The sequence below is a fragment of the Ursus americanus genome, chromosome 11, assembly GCF_024610735.1.
Source record: "Ursus americanus isolate L20-20 chromosome 11, mUrsAme1.1.p, whole genome shotgun sequence".
NCBI lineage: Eukaryota > Metazoa > Chordata > Mammalia > Carnivora > Ursidae > Ursus > Ursus americanus.
This window is the reverse complement of record NC_142137.1, coordinates 45,869,775-45,886,608: the sequence shown is the minus strand read 5'-3', so window position 1 is coordinate 45,886,608 and position 16,834 is coordinate 45,869,775. Positions and strand designations below refer to the sequence as shown.

The window sequence follows — 16,834 nt, the reverse complement described above, 5'->3', positions numbered from 1 at the left end:
CTTCTTTTCATATCATAAAACAGATTGGTACAGAACAGTCTGTGAAAATCAGCTACCTAAGCAAAGACTTCAGGCTGTGAGTCAAAGACTTAAGAAAGCAAATCACCCTATTATTAGTTTCTTTCAAATTTTTACTTTATCTTAAAATAGTTAACATATATTTTTAGTTAAAATGAATTAAAATTCATGTGGCTAAGACATGATATCAATTGAAAAAAACTGAAGCTATTCTTAAGGCGTATAATGCCAATTTGGGGTATTTGCTCTTTCAAAATAATCCTTGGTTATATCTGGGTCACTCAGCTTTGTATTTCTAACGTCAAATACAGTGTCTGGTACAAAGAAAAAAATCAAAAGTAACAAAATGTTAATTTGAAGTGGCTTTCTTATAAAATTATTTCAGATTACTAAAAAAGAAGTACAAAAACCATCTTTTTGTTGACATGCTTATTTTGACTCTAATAAATTATGTTCTCCAAAAGCAAGATGCAGTATATAATCATATCATCATTACACGTGTTCTTTGTGAACACAGCTTCTGTCAAATGGAGAGGAAGCATTGTCAGCGTTCGGAAAATGCAAGAGTTCCAGAATTTTTTGTACAATCTTCAATTACTAGGAAGTTCCACTATTCAATTCTCTGTAAAGTCCTTTTCAATTAGAAAAAAACTCCAAGAATTTGAATCTTCTATTTACTTCTCGAACAAAATATATTTTTAAAAAGATTTTGTCCCCAAAGAAACTAACTTACAAGTTCGGCAGAAACTCCTTTTATCCCCTCTCTGTATCTTGGATAACTGAACATTGGTAACGAATGTGGGAGAAACTACAAAGCTTCAAATTGTTTGAAGAAAGAAGTAGGAAATTCAGAGAAGTTATTAGAAATTACCGTAGAAATTAGAAACCACAGAAGAATAATACTAAGGATAGTAAGTAGGAAGCAATCAGCAACTTTTTTTTGTCTATTACTAAATTCTAAAAAATGAAATACATAAAGACAACAAATGCTTTAGAACAACTGAATATGATATCCTCCTACTTGCAGATGATTACACTTGCCTCTCTAGATCCAAGGGTTTCATTTTGCCTTTGACCTTAATTCCATGTTAGTTTTGGGATCCCTGCAGTCACCTTGTCAGTCCATATCTGCTTCCTCAGAAAACAAATTCATTGTTGATGCATCCCTCCTTAAGACTTTACCACTTACGATAAGTTTAATTGCCTTCCGGAACCATGGGTAAAAGAAAGCATATATCAAGGGATTCATAGCTGAATTATAATACACACACCACACTAAAATCTCATAAACATAAGGAGGAGTTATAAAATTCATGTAAGCATCAATCACGGCATCGATAATGTATGGCAGCCAAGAGACAAGAAATGCTGCCATAGCAATACCCAACGTTTTTGCAGCTTTTCTCTCTCTCTTTGCTACTCGTTCCCTGTAACTCTCCGAAGACGACTGAGCTTGGCTGGCCGAACTTTCAATCTTCCTAGCCTGGTATCTGGCCACCAAAAAGATCTTACCGTATATAAACACCATGGCGACAGTGGGTATAAAGAATAGAAGGAAACAAAGTAGAACCCAATTTTGATTCAGTGGCGCCTGACAGCCTCCTACACAGGTGAGAGCAACTACTAAGTCCTCGATTCCTTCCTCATTGGCCCCAGTGTAAAAGATGGAAAAACTATAGGTGACAGAAAAGAACCAAGAGAGAACAATGCATATGCCTGACACGGAGACAGTAAACTTGGTGGGATAGGTCAGAGGATCAGTAACAGCAATGTATCTGTCAATAGAGATACAGCATAGATGAAATAAAGAAGCAAAACAGAAAGAAGTATCGAAACATGTATGAAATTTACAATAACTCTCCCCGAAGTACCAGCAGCTCTCCACAGACCTCACTGTGCTGAAGGGCATGACGGTCACTCCCACCAAGAAGTCAGCACAAGCCAGGGACGCGATCAGAAAGTTTGTAGGTGTGTGCAGCTGTTTGAAGTGAAGGATAGCAATAATGACCAGTAAGTTTCCAAACATGGCCAGCACAACCCCAAAACCGAGGACTGTGTACAGAATGGCTCGGGGACCCGGCGAGTACGCAGTTTTAACACAGGATCCATTCACGTTCTCATAGCAGAGCTCCACCGCGGCAGGTGGGGAGAGACTGTTCACCATTGCCCTCTTGTTGGAGTTATTTTAAAAGTGTCAAATTCCCTATGTCAGCAATTTAAAACAAGGAAATGTTAATTTCAAGAGCCTCTGGGAGTGGGGAGAAAACCTCCAGTTAAAATGAAAACTAGGAACTTTTCCACCAAGTGTTTTTTGGGTTTGTTTTTTTGTTTTTGTTTCTTTTTTTTTGCATTTTAACTATAACCTCTTGATCTTTCTAAAAAGTATCCCCAAGTTTTTAATATATCTAGAATGGGAACTTGTTACAGAAAGGCATTAAAATTATAGTCAAATTTTGTACAAAATAAGTAACTGGCAATGCATTTCGTCCAATGATATATATACATATAAGATATTAGATTAATATTCGATAATATTCGATTAATATATATTAGAATGTAATTGGCTCATCACTAGAGAATCCTTTTTTGTCATACTTTGCCTTTGGAAATCTCACCTGTAATCACCTGAGTTGAAAAATAATTGGGCTACCAAAGGTTGAGTTATATTTATGAAGTTATCTCCCCTGAGTGGCAGTAATGAGAAACTATACTTCATTTTTTCAAGAAGGAAAAAATAAATTACATCCCCTTCAAATTGTGACCTCAAAATCCCTATAGTATAGCATGTGAAGACCGAGGAAAGATTTAATCATAGCAGCTTGCTAAACTTATTTGGGTAATACAGTTCTTCTATTGCTTATATTTTCAGAGTTTTAGGGGTTTTTTTCCCCCTTTTTTAGTTACTCAGTTTGGACAGCTTGAGATGACTTGGAGAACTATTCTTACAAAGTGATACTAATATCATTTGTGTGTAAGTATTTTTCAGGCTAATGGCCAGTTTCAGATGTCTAAAATCAATAAGATTGATTCAAATAAGCAATAACTCCCCTAGGCCCTCACCTCCCCATTCTTAAAAAATAGTATAGTTTTAAACTTAGCACAAAGAAGGGGGGACCCTCTGGGTACACTGGAGGGATATTTCTAGATTCATCATGAAAGGAATGGATTCATGCTAAATTATCCAAAGTTCAAATAGAGAATGTTTGTTTCTCTAGTTATTTGAGGGTTATTCTTCTCCTGAGACACACAATCTTTTTTTCTTCTTCCATTTTTAAAAATTTAAACTAAATTAATTAACATACAATGTCTTATTGGCTTCAGAGGAAGAGGTCAGTGATTGGTCAGTCTTATATAACACCCAGTGCTCATTACATCACATGCCCCCGTTATGTCCATCACCCAGTTATCCCATCCTCCCACTTCCCTCCCCTCCAGCAACCCTCAGTTTGTTTCCTATGATTAGGAGTCTCTTATGGTTTGTCTCCCTCTCTGATTTCATCTTTTATTTTTTCCTCTTTTCCCCTATGATCCTCTGTTTTGTTTCTTCAATTCCACATACAAGTGAGATCATAGAATTGTCTTTCTCTGATTGACTTATTTTGCTTCGCATAATACCCTCTTGTTCCATCCATGTCATTACAAATGGCAAGATTTCACTTTTTGGATGGCTGAGTTGTATTCCATTGTATATATAAACCACATCTTCTTTATCCATTCATCTGTCGATGGACATCCAGGCCCTTTCCGCAGTTTGGCTATTGTGGACATTGCTGCTATAAACATGGGGGTGCAGGTGCCGAGGCACACAATCTTAAAGCAGTTTGCAGATCTCACCAAACAATGGTTGAATAATTAATTTTTATTTTATTTAACCATAAAAAAGTATAATCTTACAACTAATCTTAATTTTAATCTTTGAACTAGAGACTGGAGTACTTATATTGCCATTTTCCCATACCATAGGTTTGACCTTTGTCGAAAGTGCAGAATCCTAGAAAAAGCTATATGCACACACAGAGGTGTGGATACTCCCTGGGTAGTAGATTTCACTAGTCTGTACATTTTAAATGTTTGTGTGGGGGTGAGTGTGTGGTGGCTATGTATACACTTACGGTATTTTCAGGCTTTGCAATTCTATGAGTTTTAAATCAGTTCATTTTTACTTTTATTTCCCAGTTTCCTGCCTTACTTAGGCCCTCACAGGTTTGATGGCATAAATCTATGTCTCATGTTTACTCCTGGGATTCCCTACACGGATGCACCCATGTGCTCACAGGTCAGTTACCCAATAAAATCACCATTTGATAAGCCCAGCATTTTCTTCTTCTGCCTTGGTGCTCCTGATAAAGTCTGCCACATCTCCTATTTTATTCTCAGTCTGACTTAAGGAACCTTACCACTGCCACTGTAGATGGTGCCCTGCCTGAAAGTCTGAGTGTCTATGTTAAGGATATTGTCTCCCCAACCTTCAGATCTCCTCACTTCATTGGTGCCCAAGTAATGCTGTTATTGCATAAAAAAAAACCCAACCAAGCCCTTCCTCTGGTCTTCATACTTGGGCTTTAGAATAGCAGACTTCAGTCTTACAGAAGGTCTTAAAATGTGTCCTTCCCTAGAAGCAAAGACACTTGAGAAGTAATGAGCACTCCGAAGACCCGCATCTTGGTGTTCAATACCTTATACCAGTAAAATGAACTAGAGCTTCTCAAAGAAATGTTTCATCCAAGCAATGGGACAAGAAAAGTACAGGAAGAAACTGGAATATATTTTTATATCAGAAAATAAGAGATTTTTTTTAAATGTTGACATTTTACAAGGACACTGTTGCTAACTTGAATAGACTCCCACTAACCAAGTTTGGGATAATTCGTGTGCCAAAAATAGTGAGAGATAGTAAAAGGTTATATAGTGGAAGGGGGGGATCCGTGAGGTCATACTAATGATAGATGATAGATAGATAGATAGATAGATAGATAGATAGATAGATAGATAGATAATAGATGATAGATAGATAGAGGAGGGCCATTCCTTACAGCAGAATACCAAGCACAACTGATATTATATACGGAGAATGTGCTAGAGCTGGAACATCATAATTTTGGAAGCATCATATTAATATTGATTAAAGCAAGAATCATCAATTGATGCTAACTCTTATAATAGGAGAGGGGAATTTTGATGAGAGTCAGATATTTATATGGCATAAAACATCAACTCCCAGAGATTGCTTATTAGCTGCAAAAGAAAAAAATAGTAGCTATCCAGTGGAGAAATCAAATAAAACTTTGGGAATCAAATTAACATCATCCATGAGGAGGACGGGGCCACATATGCCCCTGGAGGGCTGCCCTGAGAAGCACACAATAAAACGTGTATATTATTCCAGCCAAGAACGCATAATTGGAATCTAATCATGAAGAAATTTCAGGCAAACCCAAGTTGAGACACATTCTATTTTTAAAAGGTGGGGAGGGGGTGGGTTATATACTTCAAAAATATTTATGTAATACAAGACTGAAGAACCTTTCCAGAACAAAGGAGACAGAAGGGCAAGACAACCAAAAGAAATATGGGATCTTAGAATGGAATGTATTACTGGGCCAATTGACAAAATCGGAATATGAATGGTAGATGGTAAAAGTACTGTGTCAGTATTAAATTACTGAAATATTAAGGGGTAAATGGCCGTGATGTATATAACTTACTCTCAGTTGGTTCAGAAAAAACATTACACACACACATTGATGAAGTTGGAGGAAAAGAACAAATGTCAAAGCAAATAGAGCAAAAGTTTAATAGGTGAACCCAGGTAAAGAGTACCTAAGTGTGGTTCACACAACTTTGCCCAACTTTTCTACGGGTTTAAAATGATTTCCAAATAAAAACTTTCTTTTGCAAAAAGCAATTTTGAAAATTTGGACCTTTAGTATCTTCATTTTTATTTTTTTTTTAAGATTTTATTTATTTGAGAGAGAGAGAGCAAGCACAGGAGGAGGGGTAGAGGGAGAGGGAGAAGCAGACTCCCTGATGAGCAGGGAGCCCGATGTGGGATTAGATCCCAGGAACCTGAGATCATGACCTGAGCCGAAGACAGTTGCTTAACCGACTGAGCCACCCAGGCGCCCCTGTATCTTCATTTTAAATCATCATCACGTGCAAGCCCCTCTCAAACCCCACCATCTGGCCCACAGAAAAGCTCTCCACAGCAGCGGTTTAGCTCCCTGCCTGTTAACCAACCGCTCCTGTCCCCACCACCGCTGTAACTGCAGAAAGCCTTGAGACACATGCCGTTTTAATATAAGGCTACTACCGTGGACACCCCCAAAGCATAACACTTCAAATCCGCATTCTGATTTCTGGCAATTTCATGATTTCTCTGGGAACAATAAAGGACATAAAATTACAGTCTTCCTGAGCGGCCACAGTTGTTGAATAGGGAAGAAGAGCTGGCCCCATCTGACAGTCTGGGCTGTGAATCATGGAGGAACTTAGGAAGCCGGAGAAAGGGAAATAGTAATTGTGCCTCCACCCCAAGTTAACTCTGAAGTGGTTTGGGGGTGCCCAGAATATAATCCCTCACCCACAGGACCCAAATCTCATGTAAGGAACCCAGGCGTTGTGGGGATATTCAGAGACCATACAGTGAAAGCCATTAGTAATTGCCAGAAAACAACCACATGTCATTGTTATAGCTGTAAAAAATTAAGACATTACCAGGAAAGAGTCCATAAGGAAGGCAGAAATGAGGTTCAAAGATGGAAAGATCTAGATGGAACATTCATGGACAGGCTTTTCCTTTAGAAAAAGAATTCAAAATTACAAAAGCCAAGTTAGTTATGCACATGAAGTTGGAAAAAAATCACAACAGTTTCTTAGCTTCTACCTAAGAACCTAGGTAAACTTGAGCCTATGTGTCGATCTTATTACCAAGCACCTGATGTGAGAAGTGCTTCCCATGACTATCCTCTTGAAGATTGTTTCTTCACGTAATAATAACTGTGGTCCTTGAGGGTTTAGTGGTGTATCATCCAGTGGAAGAATGCTTCCATATTAATTTCAACAAATTGAGCAATCATTTCATTGAATTTGAAGCTGAGATTGTTATCTGGTCATATTGGGCTCCTTTTTTTGTTTTGCTTCAAAGGTTTTATTTATTTATTTCAGTGAGAGAGCATGAGCTGGGGGAGCAGCAGGCAGAGGGAGAGGGAGAAGCAGACTCCCCACTGAGCAGGGAGCCTGATGCGGGGCTCGATCCCAGAACCCTGGGATCATGACCGGAGCCAAAGGCAGACGCTTAACCAACTGAGCCACCCAGGTGCCCCTCATATGCAAAGAAGCATAAAAGAAGGGCAGGGTATTCACTGCTGCAGTAATCACCCTGGGCCCTGCTGGGCGGTGAGCACAGTAAAGGGTGTGGCTGGAACCCTTGAACCAGGGGAAAATGTTAAAGGAATAACTTAGTCCAATAAAAGTGGGATTTCTAAAGGCTCAATTTTCTCAGAAATGAAGCACCGTCACTGAGGAGAGAAACCTAAGAAGCTAAGGTCGTGGCTGAAGGCAAAGGAAGATGGAATCAGTGGTGGGAAAGAAAGAAAAAAACAACTGTCAACCACATCCCTGTGACCAATTGTAGAAAAGGGGATAGTTTCGCTTAACCTAATTTTCCCAGCTTCTTAATTTTAAAATGTGTATTGTAAATTACTTTTTGCATTTCTTTATCTCCCTCTATTTCACTACTTTCTATAGGGTGTATTAGTGTTGTTTAACTTTATAATTTAGTCGGTAAGTTATTGACTATTGAGAGAGAATCATATGCCATCCAGACATCGTGAACTTGGAGCTGGAAGCAATAATTGGGAGGACTGCGTTGCCACTTGGGTAAGAGCTGAATGTGTGTTGGGTTATGTGAGGAGTATTATTTCAAAGAAGCACTTTGAAATATAAGTATGGGGAAAGGACAACGTTGACTATAGAGGACATGTATTAATTTGAATGCCCAGTATTCAAATATTCTTCCTATTGTGAAGATACCAAGCAAGGGGAACTCAAGACCCATGGTAAGATCGTCTCCCTACACACCATCTGAAGTGTTAATGCACGTATCCACTCAGAACTCGGGTGACAGAGTCTTCACAGCAGCCGCAGTGGAGTCAGCAGAGGGTGGTAATGTCGTCCCGGGTTCAAGGTGGCAGAGGTCAGCTGAGAGTGAAAGTTCTCCTGGTAGATTCTTCCTTTGCTTCCTCTGAACCTGGTTCTCCTGCCTTCCTGGAGATGGGGGCATCAACCCTAAACCTTTCTAATGAGCAAAATTACTGCATGAAACCATTTAAAAATGGATTCAATGTTACGAGTGAGAAAGAATGAGAATTCCAGGTTGATGACTTGCTTAGGGGCCAACATAACCCAGCGGAGGACGCGGTTTGGGTAGAGGTGGGGCGGGGAGAGGATTTTCAGGTGGGATTTGTTGAAGCTGAGATGTTCATGGATGATCAAACTGGGAACTGCCCAGCGGACAAATGGATAGATCCATGTAGAAGTGAAAGACTAGAAAATGTTTTTAGGGACCATCATATGTCATAATCAATCACTGAGGGAACTAACAGTGCTAAGGGAATGAATATTATGAATCAACTATGTGTCAGGCATTTACTGTCACTATAACACAATAAAATTGCAAGTCTGTGACTGACTTTACAATTCCATGTTATGGGATGAATAAAATTTTCCAAGATGCTGGATTTATTTTATAGAGCATTGAAAAAATTAGGTATAATAATGGTTCTGAAATTTCTGTTGTTAGATTCTTTGTTGACCAAAATCTTATTGATACAATATTTCCCGTCACAGAGTTCAAACAGTATTAGAGGTTTTTTTCAACAATTTAAGAAATTTCCCTTTCTTGACTAATCAGTGTCAAACATATCTTCACTTGGGATAGTTTCTTTGATTTTAAGAAGAAGCTATTTCTACACACTGTTTTCTTGGTTTTGAGAGAACCTAATTTATAATCTAGAAATCATATACTTTAATATAATATAATATAATATAATATAATATAATATAATATAATATATATTATGCTTGAAAATAAGATCCCCAAAATAATAGGTAAAAGCATGAAGGGGAAGGGGCAGATGTCTTCCTTACTGAACTATTTTAGAGGAAATGTCTCCGTTCTGTTTTATGACCCTGTATTTTTGAGTATGATTCTGCATTTTTACCCATACTCTGCTGCCCCTTAGTGGTCACTCTGAACACTACTGGGCTCACCAAACAAAAGCTAAGTAGGTAAATGCCCAGAAGGGAAGCGTCTATTTAAAAATGAGCTCCTTCTTCTCACAAAATTAGCTCCCTGCTCCCAAAAAATGAGCCCCACACCAAACACTTTGAAAGCATCAGTTAGGTGGCTATCTACTCTCTCCCTTCCAAGTCACCACTGCATAGAAACAGAAAATTTTTTCCAACTTGGGTCTTTATCAGAATCCCCTGAGGTTCTAAGTACTCCAGGCTCTCCGCCCAGAAGTTCTCACCTCTAGCACTGAAGTAAAAACCTGACGTGTGCTTTTCTAACCAAGCACCCCATTTGATTCTGTCATTCTTCTACAGGCTCCTTTTTGAGAAACACGGTTCCAGGGGAGTTAGCACAGTGATCAAGGACAGAACTCTAAACTTAGATCAGAAAATTTAGGTCTAGAACAGACGCCTGGGTGGCTCAGTCAGTTAAGCGTCTGTCTTTGACTCAGGGCATGATCCCAGGGCCCTGCGATCAAGTCCTGCATCAGGCTCCCTGCTCAGCGGAGAGCCTGCTTCTCCCCTTGCCTGCTGCTCCCCCTACTTGTGCACTCAAGCTCTCTCTCTCTGACAAATAAATAATCTTTAAAAAAGATCGAAAATTCAGGCCTGTTCATTCCACTCATACTTGCTGAGCACATTCTGCGGCCAGTTACCCATACTAGGTGCTAAGAATGCAGATAAAAGCCACAATCCCCGGCCTGAACAAGTTCATAGTCTAGTTTGGGAGGGGCCAAGTAAACAGTGCTCTGAGATAAGAACTCTGGAAAGAGGGAAGAGGAGTACTCTGAGAGATGAGGAGGGGGTGAGGGGAGGGCCCTGGGGAGAGCCAAATGTTAATGCTATTTACCAGGCGGAGCGTCTGAATTGCCTTCGCAAGGACAAGTGGCACTTCAGTTTCCCACTTCTGTGACCCTGCACACACACCTCCAGACTCTCTGAGCTTCTGCTGGTCGCTTGCATAAGAAAAGGACAGGTTATATGCCTGTGGATTTGTAACTGGGTGGGTGTTTCTGGTACTTTCCACTTTTTCTTGACAGCGTGCTTAGCAGTTTACAGTGTTTGCAGTGTGATAGGTAAAATAAAGGACCCCAAGATGCCGTTCACTGACTCCACACAGATCCCCCCACTGTTTCATGGTCCCATTCATACATGGACTCCAGATGCCTTAGAAAGAGCAACTGGCTATTCTTCCAACTAAAACAGGTAAGATCCTCACTGCTCACTGAATTTCCTTAATAACTTCACAATAATCTACCAAACAGAAAGCTGTAATGCATTTTTGCTTAGCCTTGTCATTGATCACAGAACTTCAGTTAAACCAAAGAAATGTTCAGATGGAAAATAGGATGAGACAGTGTGAGAGGAGAGGAAATGAGTGAAATAGAGTGAAGGGGAAAGGATAAAAGACAAAGGAAAGGATGGTCATTCTCCCCCCTTCACAGCCCCGCACGGCAACCACCTGCTCTTGAGGTCCCCCCTAAAGCAAGCTCACTATCCGTGCACGGTGGTTTTTCTTGCCCACAGCTCCGGTAACAATGCGAACCCTTGCTGAGCACGAATCCTGTGCTAGGCATTTGTCTGGAGACAAGGACTTCTCGGTGCCTTTTTATCTCTATCTTCCTCAATTCAGTGGCTTGTGAAAACGGAGGCAGGAAAATCATATTGATGACTTCAGGAAGAAAAAAAGGAAGTTGGAGGGGAAGTGGTTTAGCAAGTTTTGAGGACAAGAGTCATTGGAGCTTGTAACTGGGCATATCCAGAGCCAAGTCTCAGCTGATAATGTCCTACACTGTACCTAAGCTGACTGACTACTGCAGGAAGTTCTTTGCTATTTTTTAACATTCACACTTTTAAAAATAATCTTCAATAATCTATCATTCTGATCCTTAAGACTGTATTTTTTTAAATTGGGATATAATTGGCATTAAGATGGTTTTAATTCTAGGTATGCAACATATTGGCAATGAGAACTTTTAACATGCGCTCTCTTAGCAACTTTCAAATATACAATACGGCACTATTAACTATAGTCACCATGCTTCCCTGGACTTATTTATTTTCTAACTAGAAGTTGGTAACTTTTGACCACCTTCACTCATTTTCCCCACCTCCAACCCCCTGCCTCTGGCAACCACCCACCTGTTCTCTGTATCTACGAGTTTATTTTTCATTCTACATACAATTGACATCGCACAGTTTTTGCCTTTCTCTCTACGATTTATTTCATTTAGCAGAATGCCCTCAAGTTCCATCCATGTTGCAAATGGCAGAATTTCCTTCTTCATATGGTTAAATAATATTCCATTGTATATACACCACAATTTTTTATGCATTCACCTATCAGTGAACACTTCGGTCATTTCCATGTCTTGGCTATTATAAATAATGCTGCAGTGAACATGGGGGTACGGATATCTTTTCAAGCTAGCGATTTTGTTTCTGTCAGATAAATACCTGCAAGTAGAATCACTGGATCACACAGTGATGTTGTTTAATTTTTTGAGGAACCTCCATACTATTTTCCATAGTAGCTGCACCAATTTACATTCCCACCAACAGCGCAGGAAGGTGACCTTTCTCCACATCCTCACCAACACCTGTTATTTCTTGATTTTTGGTAATAGCCATTGGACCATGAACAAGGTGATATGTCCTGGTGGTTTTGATTGCATTTGCCTGATGATTAGCGATATTCAGCACTTCATGCACCTGCATCTTTGTCTTCTTTGGGAAAATGTATATTCAGATCCTCTGCACATTTTTAATTGGATTGTCTTTTTGCTATTGGCATATGAGTTCTTTGTATATTTTGATAACAACCCCCCCCTTTTTTTTTAAAGATTTTATTTACTTGACAGAGAGACAGCCAGCGAGAGAGGGAACACAAGCAGGGGGAGTGGGAGAGGAAGAAGCAGGCTCCCAGCAGAGGAGCCTGATGTGGGGCTCAATCTCAGAACCCCGGGATCATGCCCTGAGCCGAAGGCAGATGCTGAACGACTGCGCTACCCAGGCGCCCCTGATAATAACCCCTTGTCAAATATGTGACTTGCAAATATTTTCTCCCATTCCATAGGTTGCCTTTTCATTTTATTGATGGTATCTTTTGCTGTCCAGAAGCTTTTCAGTGTGATGCAGTTCCACTTGTTTATTTTTACTTTTGTCGTTTTTGGCATCAAATCCAAAAAAGTCATTGCCAAGACCGATGCCAAGGAGCTTACACCCGATGTTTTCTTCTAGAAGTTTTATGGTTTGAGGTCTTATGTTCAATCTTTCACATGTGGTTGCTCAGTTTACCCAACACAATTTATTGAAGAAACTACTTTTTCCTATTGTATATTCTTGGCTCCATTGTCATCAATTAATTGATCACATATGTATGGGTTTATTTCTGGGCTCTGTGTTCTCGTCCATTGATCTATGTGTCTGTTTTTATGACAATACCATACTGTTTTGATTACTATAGTTTTGTAATATATTTTGACATTTAAACATTTAAGGACTGTATTCTAGAGTAATCTCAGCACAAACCTGAATTTATGGAAGTCATTCTCTCTTCAACTTCAAAGACCAAAGAGTTATTACCCTACATTCAATTATAACCCCAAGCCATGGTATCCCCACGCTACCCTTTCCTATTCCTTGACTATCCACATACTTTTATTCATTTTTAAATAGGAGATGGCTTTATTTTTTCCCATAGATTTTGTTAAAATAAAAAATTGAATGGTTTAGAGGTATTAAGTAAAAAGTTAAAAACTTAAAATCTGCCTATGTGTATTTTCCCAGATATTATTGTTTCTCTCTCTCCCTTCCTCTATCTCTATATATTTCAAAACTGGTATCAAAACACATATCTCATTTTGTAACTAGATTTTCATACATGGCAAAGGTCTTGGATATCAGTAGTATAAATCTAGTCATACTAACCATACAGATACATTTCTATTAGAATATGGGCTCTGCATGCTAACACGTATTAAGTCATTTAATTTTTCCAATAAGCCTACAAGGTGGATACACATCTGTGTTTCCCAGGGGAGAAAACTGGGGCACAGAGAGTGACTTGCCCAAGATTACACATCTGTAATTGCTGGCACTGAGGTTGGAACCCAGGCAGCCTGATTCCGGAGAGCAGACTCATAATGGCCGCACTACTTTCTGCCTCTTCATTCTCTTCGTTAATGCTGCATTGCTATGTGTGTGCGAATATCCTTCACAAATCCCACTGATTGGTATTTATGTCATTCCGAAATGTTTGATACCTTAATTAATATTGTAATATATGTCCTTTCATTATAGTTATTCAAGTATTTCCTCAGTATAGATCTCTAAAGGTGAGGTTCATGGGCTGGAGAGTGAGTACCTTGCATTTAAACATTTGCAGAAAGGCTGTGTCCATCTGTAGAACCGCCACTTTGTGAGAGTGTCCATTCCCCCATATCCTACACCTGTCAGCACTGTGTCTTATCATTCTTTCTCGTATTGCCAGGTCTGGCAATGCTGGACTTGACCTGGGCTCTGTGATCCTGAAAACCAGTGATGCCTAAGGTCCTCACACCTTTTGGATTCTGGGAAATGACTTCCTGCAATGACCACCCTTCTTCCTATGACACAGATAAGGCTCACGAATTTTCCCCGTTTACCTAAGACAAGGCCAGAAAGAAAAGGTCAAATTCCCATTCTTTGCCTCATAAATGATTAGCTGAACTACTGGTCTCTACAGATCAATTGGAACAAAATGCTTCTTAACCAAACTTCGCTGAAAACTCTCTCCTTCCCCAGGGGCCTGAATGTGGGCGCACGCTTCGCCTGAGACAGCACACTGCCAGCCGCTCCTTAACGGCCTCTCTGGAGAAGAGACTGGCTTGAGAGTACAACATTTTCTGATCTTGTCATTGCTGTCCAGACCAAATATCCACACCCCCTTCTTTCTAGTCTTGCTGATTCCTGTCTATAAAAGAAAGATCCTATGGCCTAACTCCTGAGACATTTGCAGATCTCATATCAGAGGGTTCTCCCCATCACAAGAGTCTCTTTCTCTTATCGCAACAACTTCTAAGTTAAGGGTCTCCTTCCTAAATCCAGATTTGTTTTTTATTCAGCAGGTTGAAACAATGACAACAAAACAGGTTGTTTTATGTCACTTTTCTTTATGTAATTTTGTTTGCTTTTCAAGTGTGATTATTGGCTATTTCTTTTGGTGGCTTTTCATAAGTTTGTAAACCCTCCCAGATTTGCTCAGTCCCAGGTGACTGTAGCCATTTGTCCCCGGGAGATCCAGCCACTGGAGACAGTTCCACACTGCTGGGTCTCTTGCATGCTTAGCACGAGATTGCGTTTCTGCAGCGCCCTCACCACGTGCACTGAGCGCGCTACAGCAGCTCCAGGCCGCAGCGCCAAGTCAGGCCAATCCACGGAGGCCATGCTCGCTTTCCACTGTCTCCTTGAAACAACATACGGTTCTAAGTTTTGGATCTGACTTTCTAGAACCTGAGTAATACAACCTGAGCATGTAGGGGGACTTAATGCCCCGTGGGGTGAACTTTGATCCATGAGAAGCAAGAGGAGGAAGGGAAGCAAAAGTAAATATCCCTCCCTTCTCCGTCTTCCCTGGCACTGCTCCTGATTTGGTGCCAAGGCACAGCGGTTATCTGGACGGCCAATCTGGAAGATGTCCCAAGTCACTGGTCCTAACTGACCAAGCCATGGGGTGTCTGGGTGGCACAGTTGCTTGAACATCCGACTCTTAGTTTCAGCTCAGGTTGTGATCTCAGGGTCGTGAGATCGAGCCCCGCATCAAGCCCCACATGGGGGTACTCACTCAGCAGGGATTCTGCTTAAGACTCTCTCCCTTTCCCTCTGCCCCTCCCGCTCATACTCTCTCTCTCTCTCTCTCCCCCTCAAATAAATAAACAAATATTTCAATATGTATAACTGACCAAGCCATGCTTTCTTGGTGATATGCCGCTTTGTATTTGCTCTCCCTCCTTTCCTGCCTTGCTTCCCCTTTCACCTTGTACTTGCTGCCCTGGGATTACTGTAAAACTTCACTATGGGGGATTCGGGGAGTAGAAGAGATGTTGTTTAAAGGGACAAACGTGCAACTAGTAGATAAATAAGCCCTGGAGATCTAATGCACAGTATATTGATTATAGACAACAATATTGTATTGTAAACGTCAAACTTGCTATTAAGAAATGATCAAAGAAGACAATTTAAGTGACACAAAGACCCTCTATGTAACACTTCATTTAGTGGACATTCTCCTTTCAGAGAACTGCAAAGGGGGTAGAAGGAGAAAACTTTTATAAGATGAAGAGCAAAGAACAACGAAAAGGAAAACACAAAATATCTGATTGGCTGGGGCCACAGAGTCATTCTCGTTTGGGGTGAGGAGGCCCAGAGTTGGATTGGCATTTGGGGATTGGCTGGCTAGAAATACTGCTTTCCTGGTCAAGCAAAGCATATACAAGGACATGAAATTTAATGTAAATTTTGGTTTGCTGACATGGCATCCTGGGTAGGAGTGGCTTAATGTTGGGCTTAGAAATTTATTTCAACATTGTTAAGACACAAGATCTTTTTTTTTTTAAGGTTTTATTTATTTATTTGACAGAGACAGCCAGCGAGAGAGGGAACACAAGCAGGGGGAGTGGGAGAGGAAGAAGCAGGCTCCCAGCGGAAGAGCCTGATGTGGGGCTCAATCCCAGAACGCTGGGATCATGCCCTGAGCCAAAGGCAGATGCTTAACGACTGCGCCACCCAGGCACCCCATTAAGACACAGGATCTTAACTACTGGCACCACAAAAAAGAAATGGTAATTATGTGACATAATCCAGGTGTTAGCTAACAATACAATGGCAACCATATTGCATATATAATGTATCAAATTAACATGTTGTACATCTTAAACTTACACCACATTACATTTCAAATACATTTCAATTAAAAAAAGCTTTAGTATGTAAGATTTTTGCCTTAGGCTCTATTTTTTAGGAAATGTGAGCTAAAATACTTCCGTGAATCGTCTATTCTGAATTTTTGGTCATTTTTCTAGAGTGATGTGTCAGGTTGTTTCCTAAGCACAGAAACTGAAGTGGGGAACAAGACAGGTTGGGAAGAACACTCAGAGGAGAGGGGAATTAAGAAAGTCGGATGAGCAAGGAGAAAGCTAGGGAGGCTGTCTCCACTGGGGACTGGCTTCAGTCCCGTCCCCAGAGGGAAGATCAGGAACAGAGTCGGTTCCACCGCAAGCCCAGGAGTTGGTGTCAGTCAGTCTTTGCCAGAGTCTGTGGGTCGGGGAACACCGCCTCCTGAGTGGGGCAGCTCTCCCTCCCACCACAGTCAGTTCTGCGGAGAAGGCAACTGTGATTTGTTCTTAGCGATACAGCAAACACCGTTCGGTCACCACAGCAGATAAAGGGATCTGGCTGGGGTATCTGTAGCCTCTAATACACAAGATTTCTCTTTCTTACAAATCATAACAGGATGTAAACCATTTGTATTAGAGCCTGCAAATAT

The 16,834-nt window shown here is 40.4% G+C and overlaps 1 protein-coding gene across 1 annotated transcript; it reads right to left on the bottom strand.

Annotated features, from left to right (window-relative positions):
- Positions 1 to 1,135: 1,135 nt before the first annotated feature.
- On the bottom strand, positions 1,136 to 2,182 carry TAAR9 (trace amine associated receptor 9). The gene has a single exon (XM_045805496.2). The coding sequence runs from the start codon at positions 2,180 to 2,182 to the stop codon at positions 1,136 to 1,138; it is 1,047 nt and encodes a 348-aa protein (XP_045661452.2).
- Between the last annotated feature and the right edge of the window lie 14,652 nt (positions 2,183 to 16,834).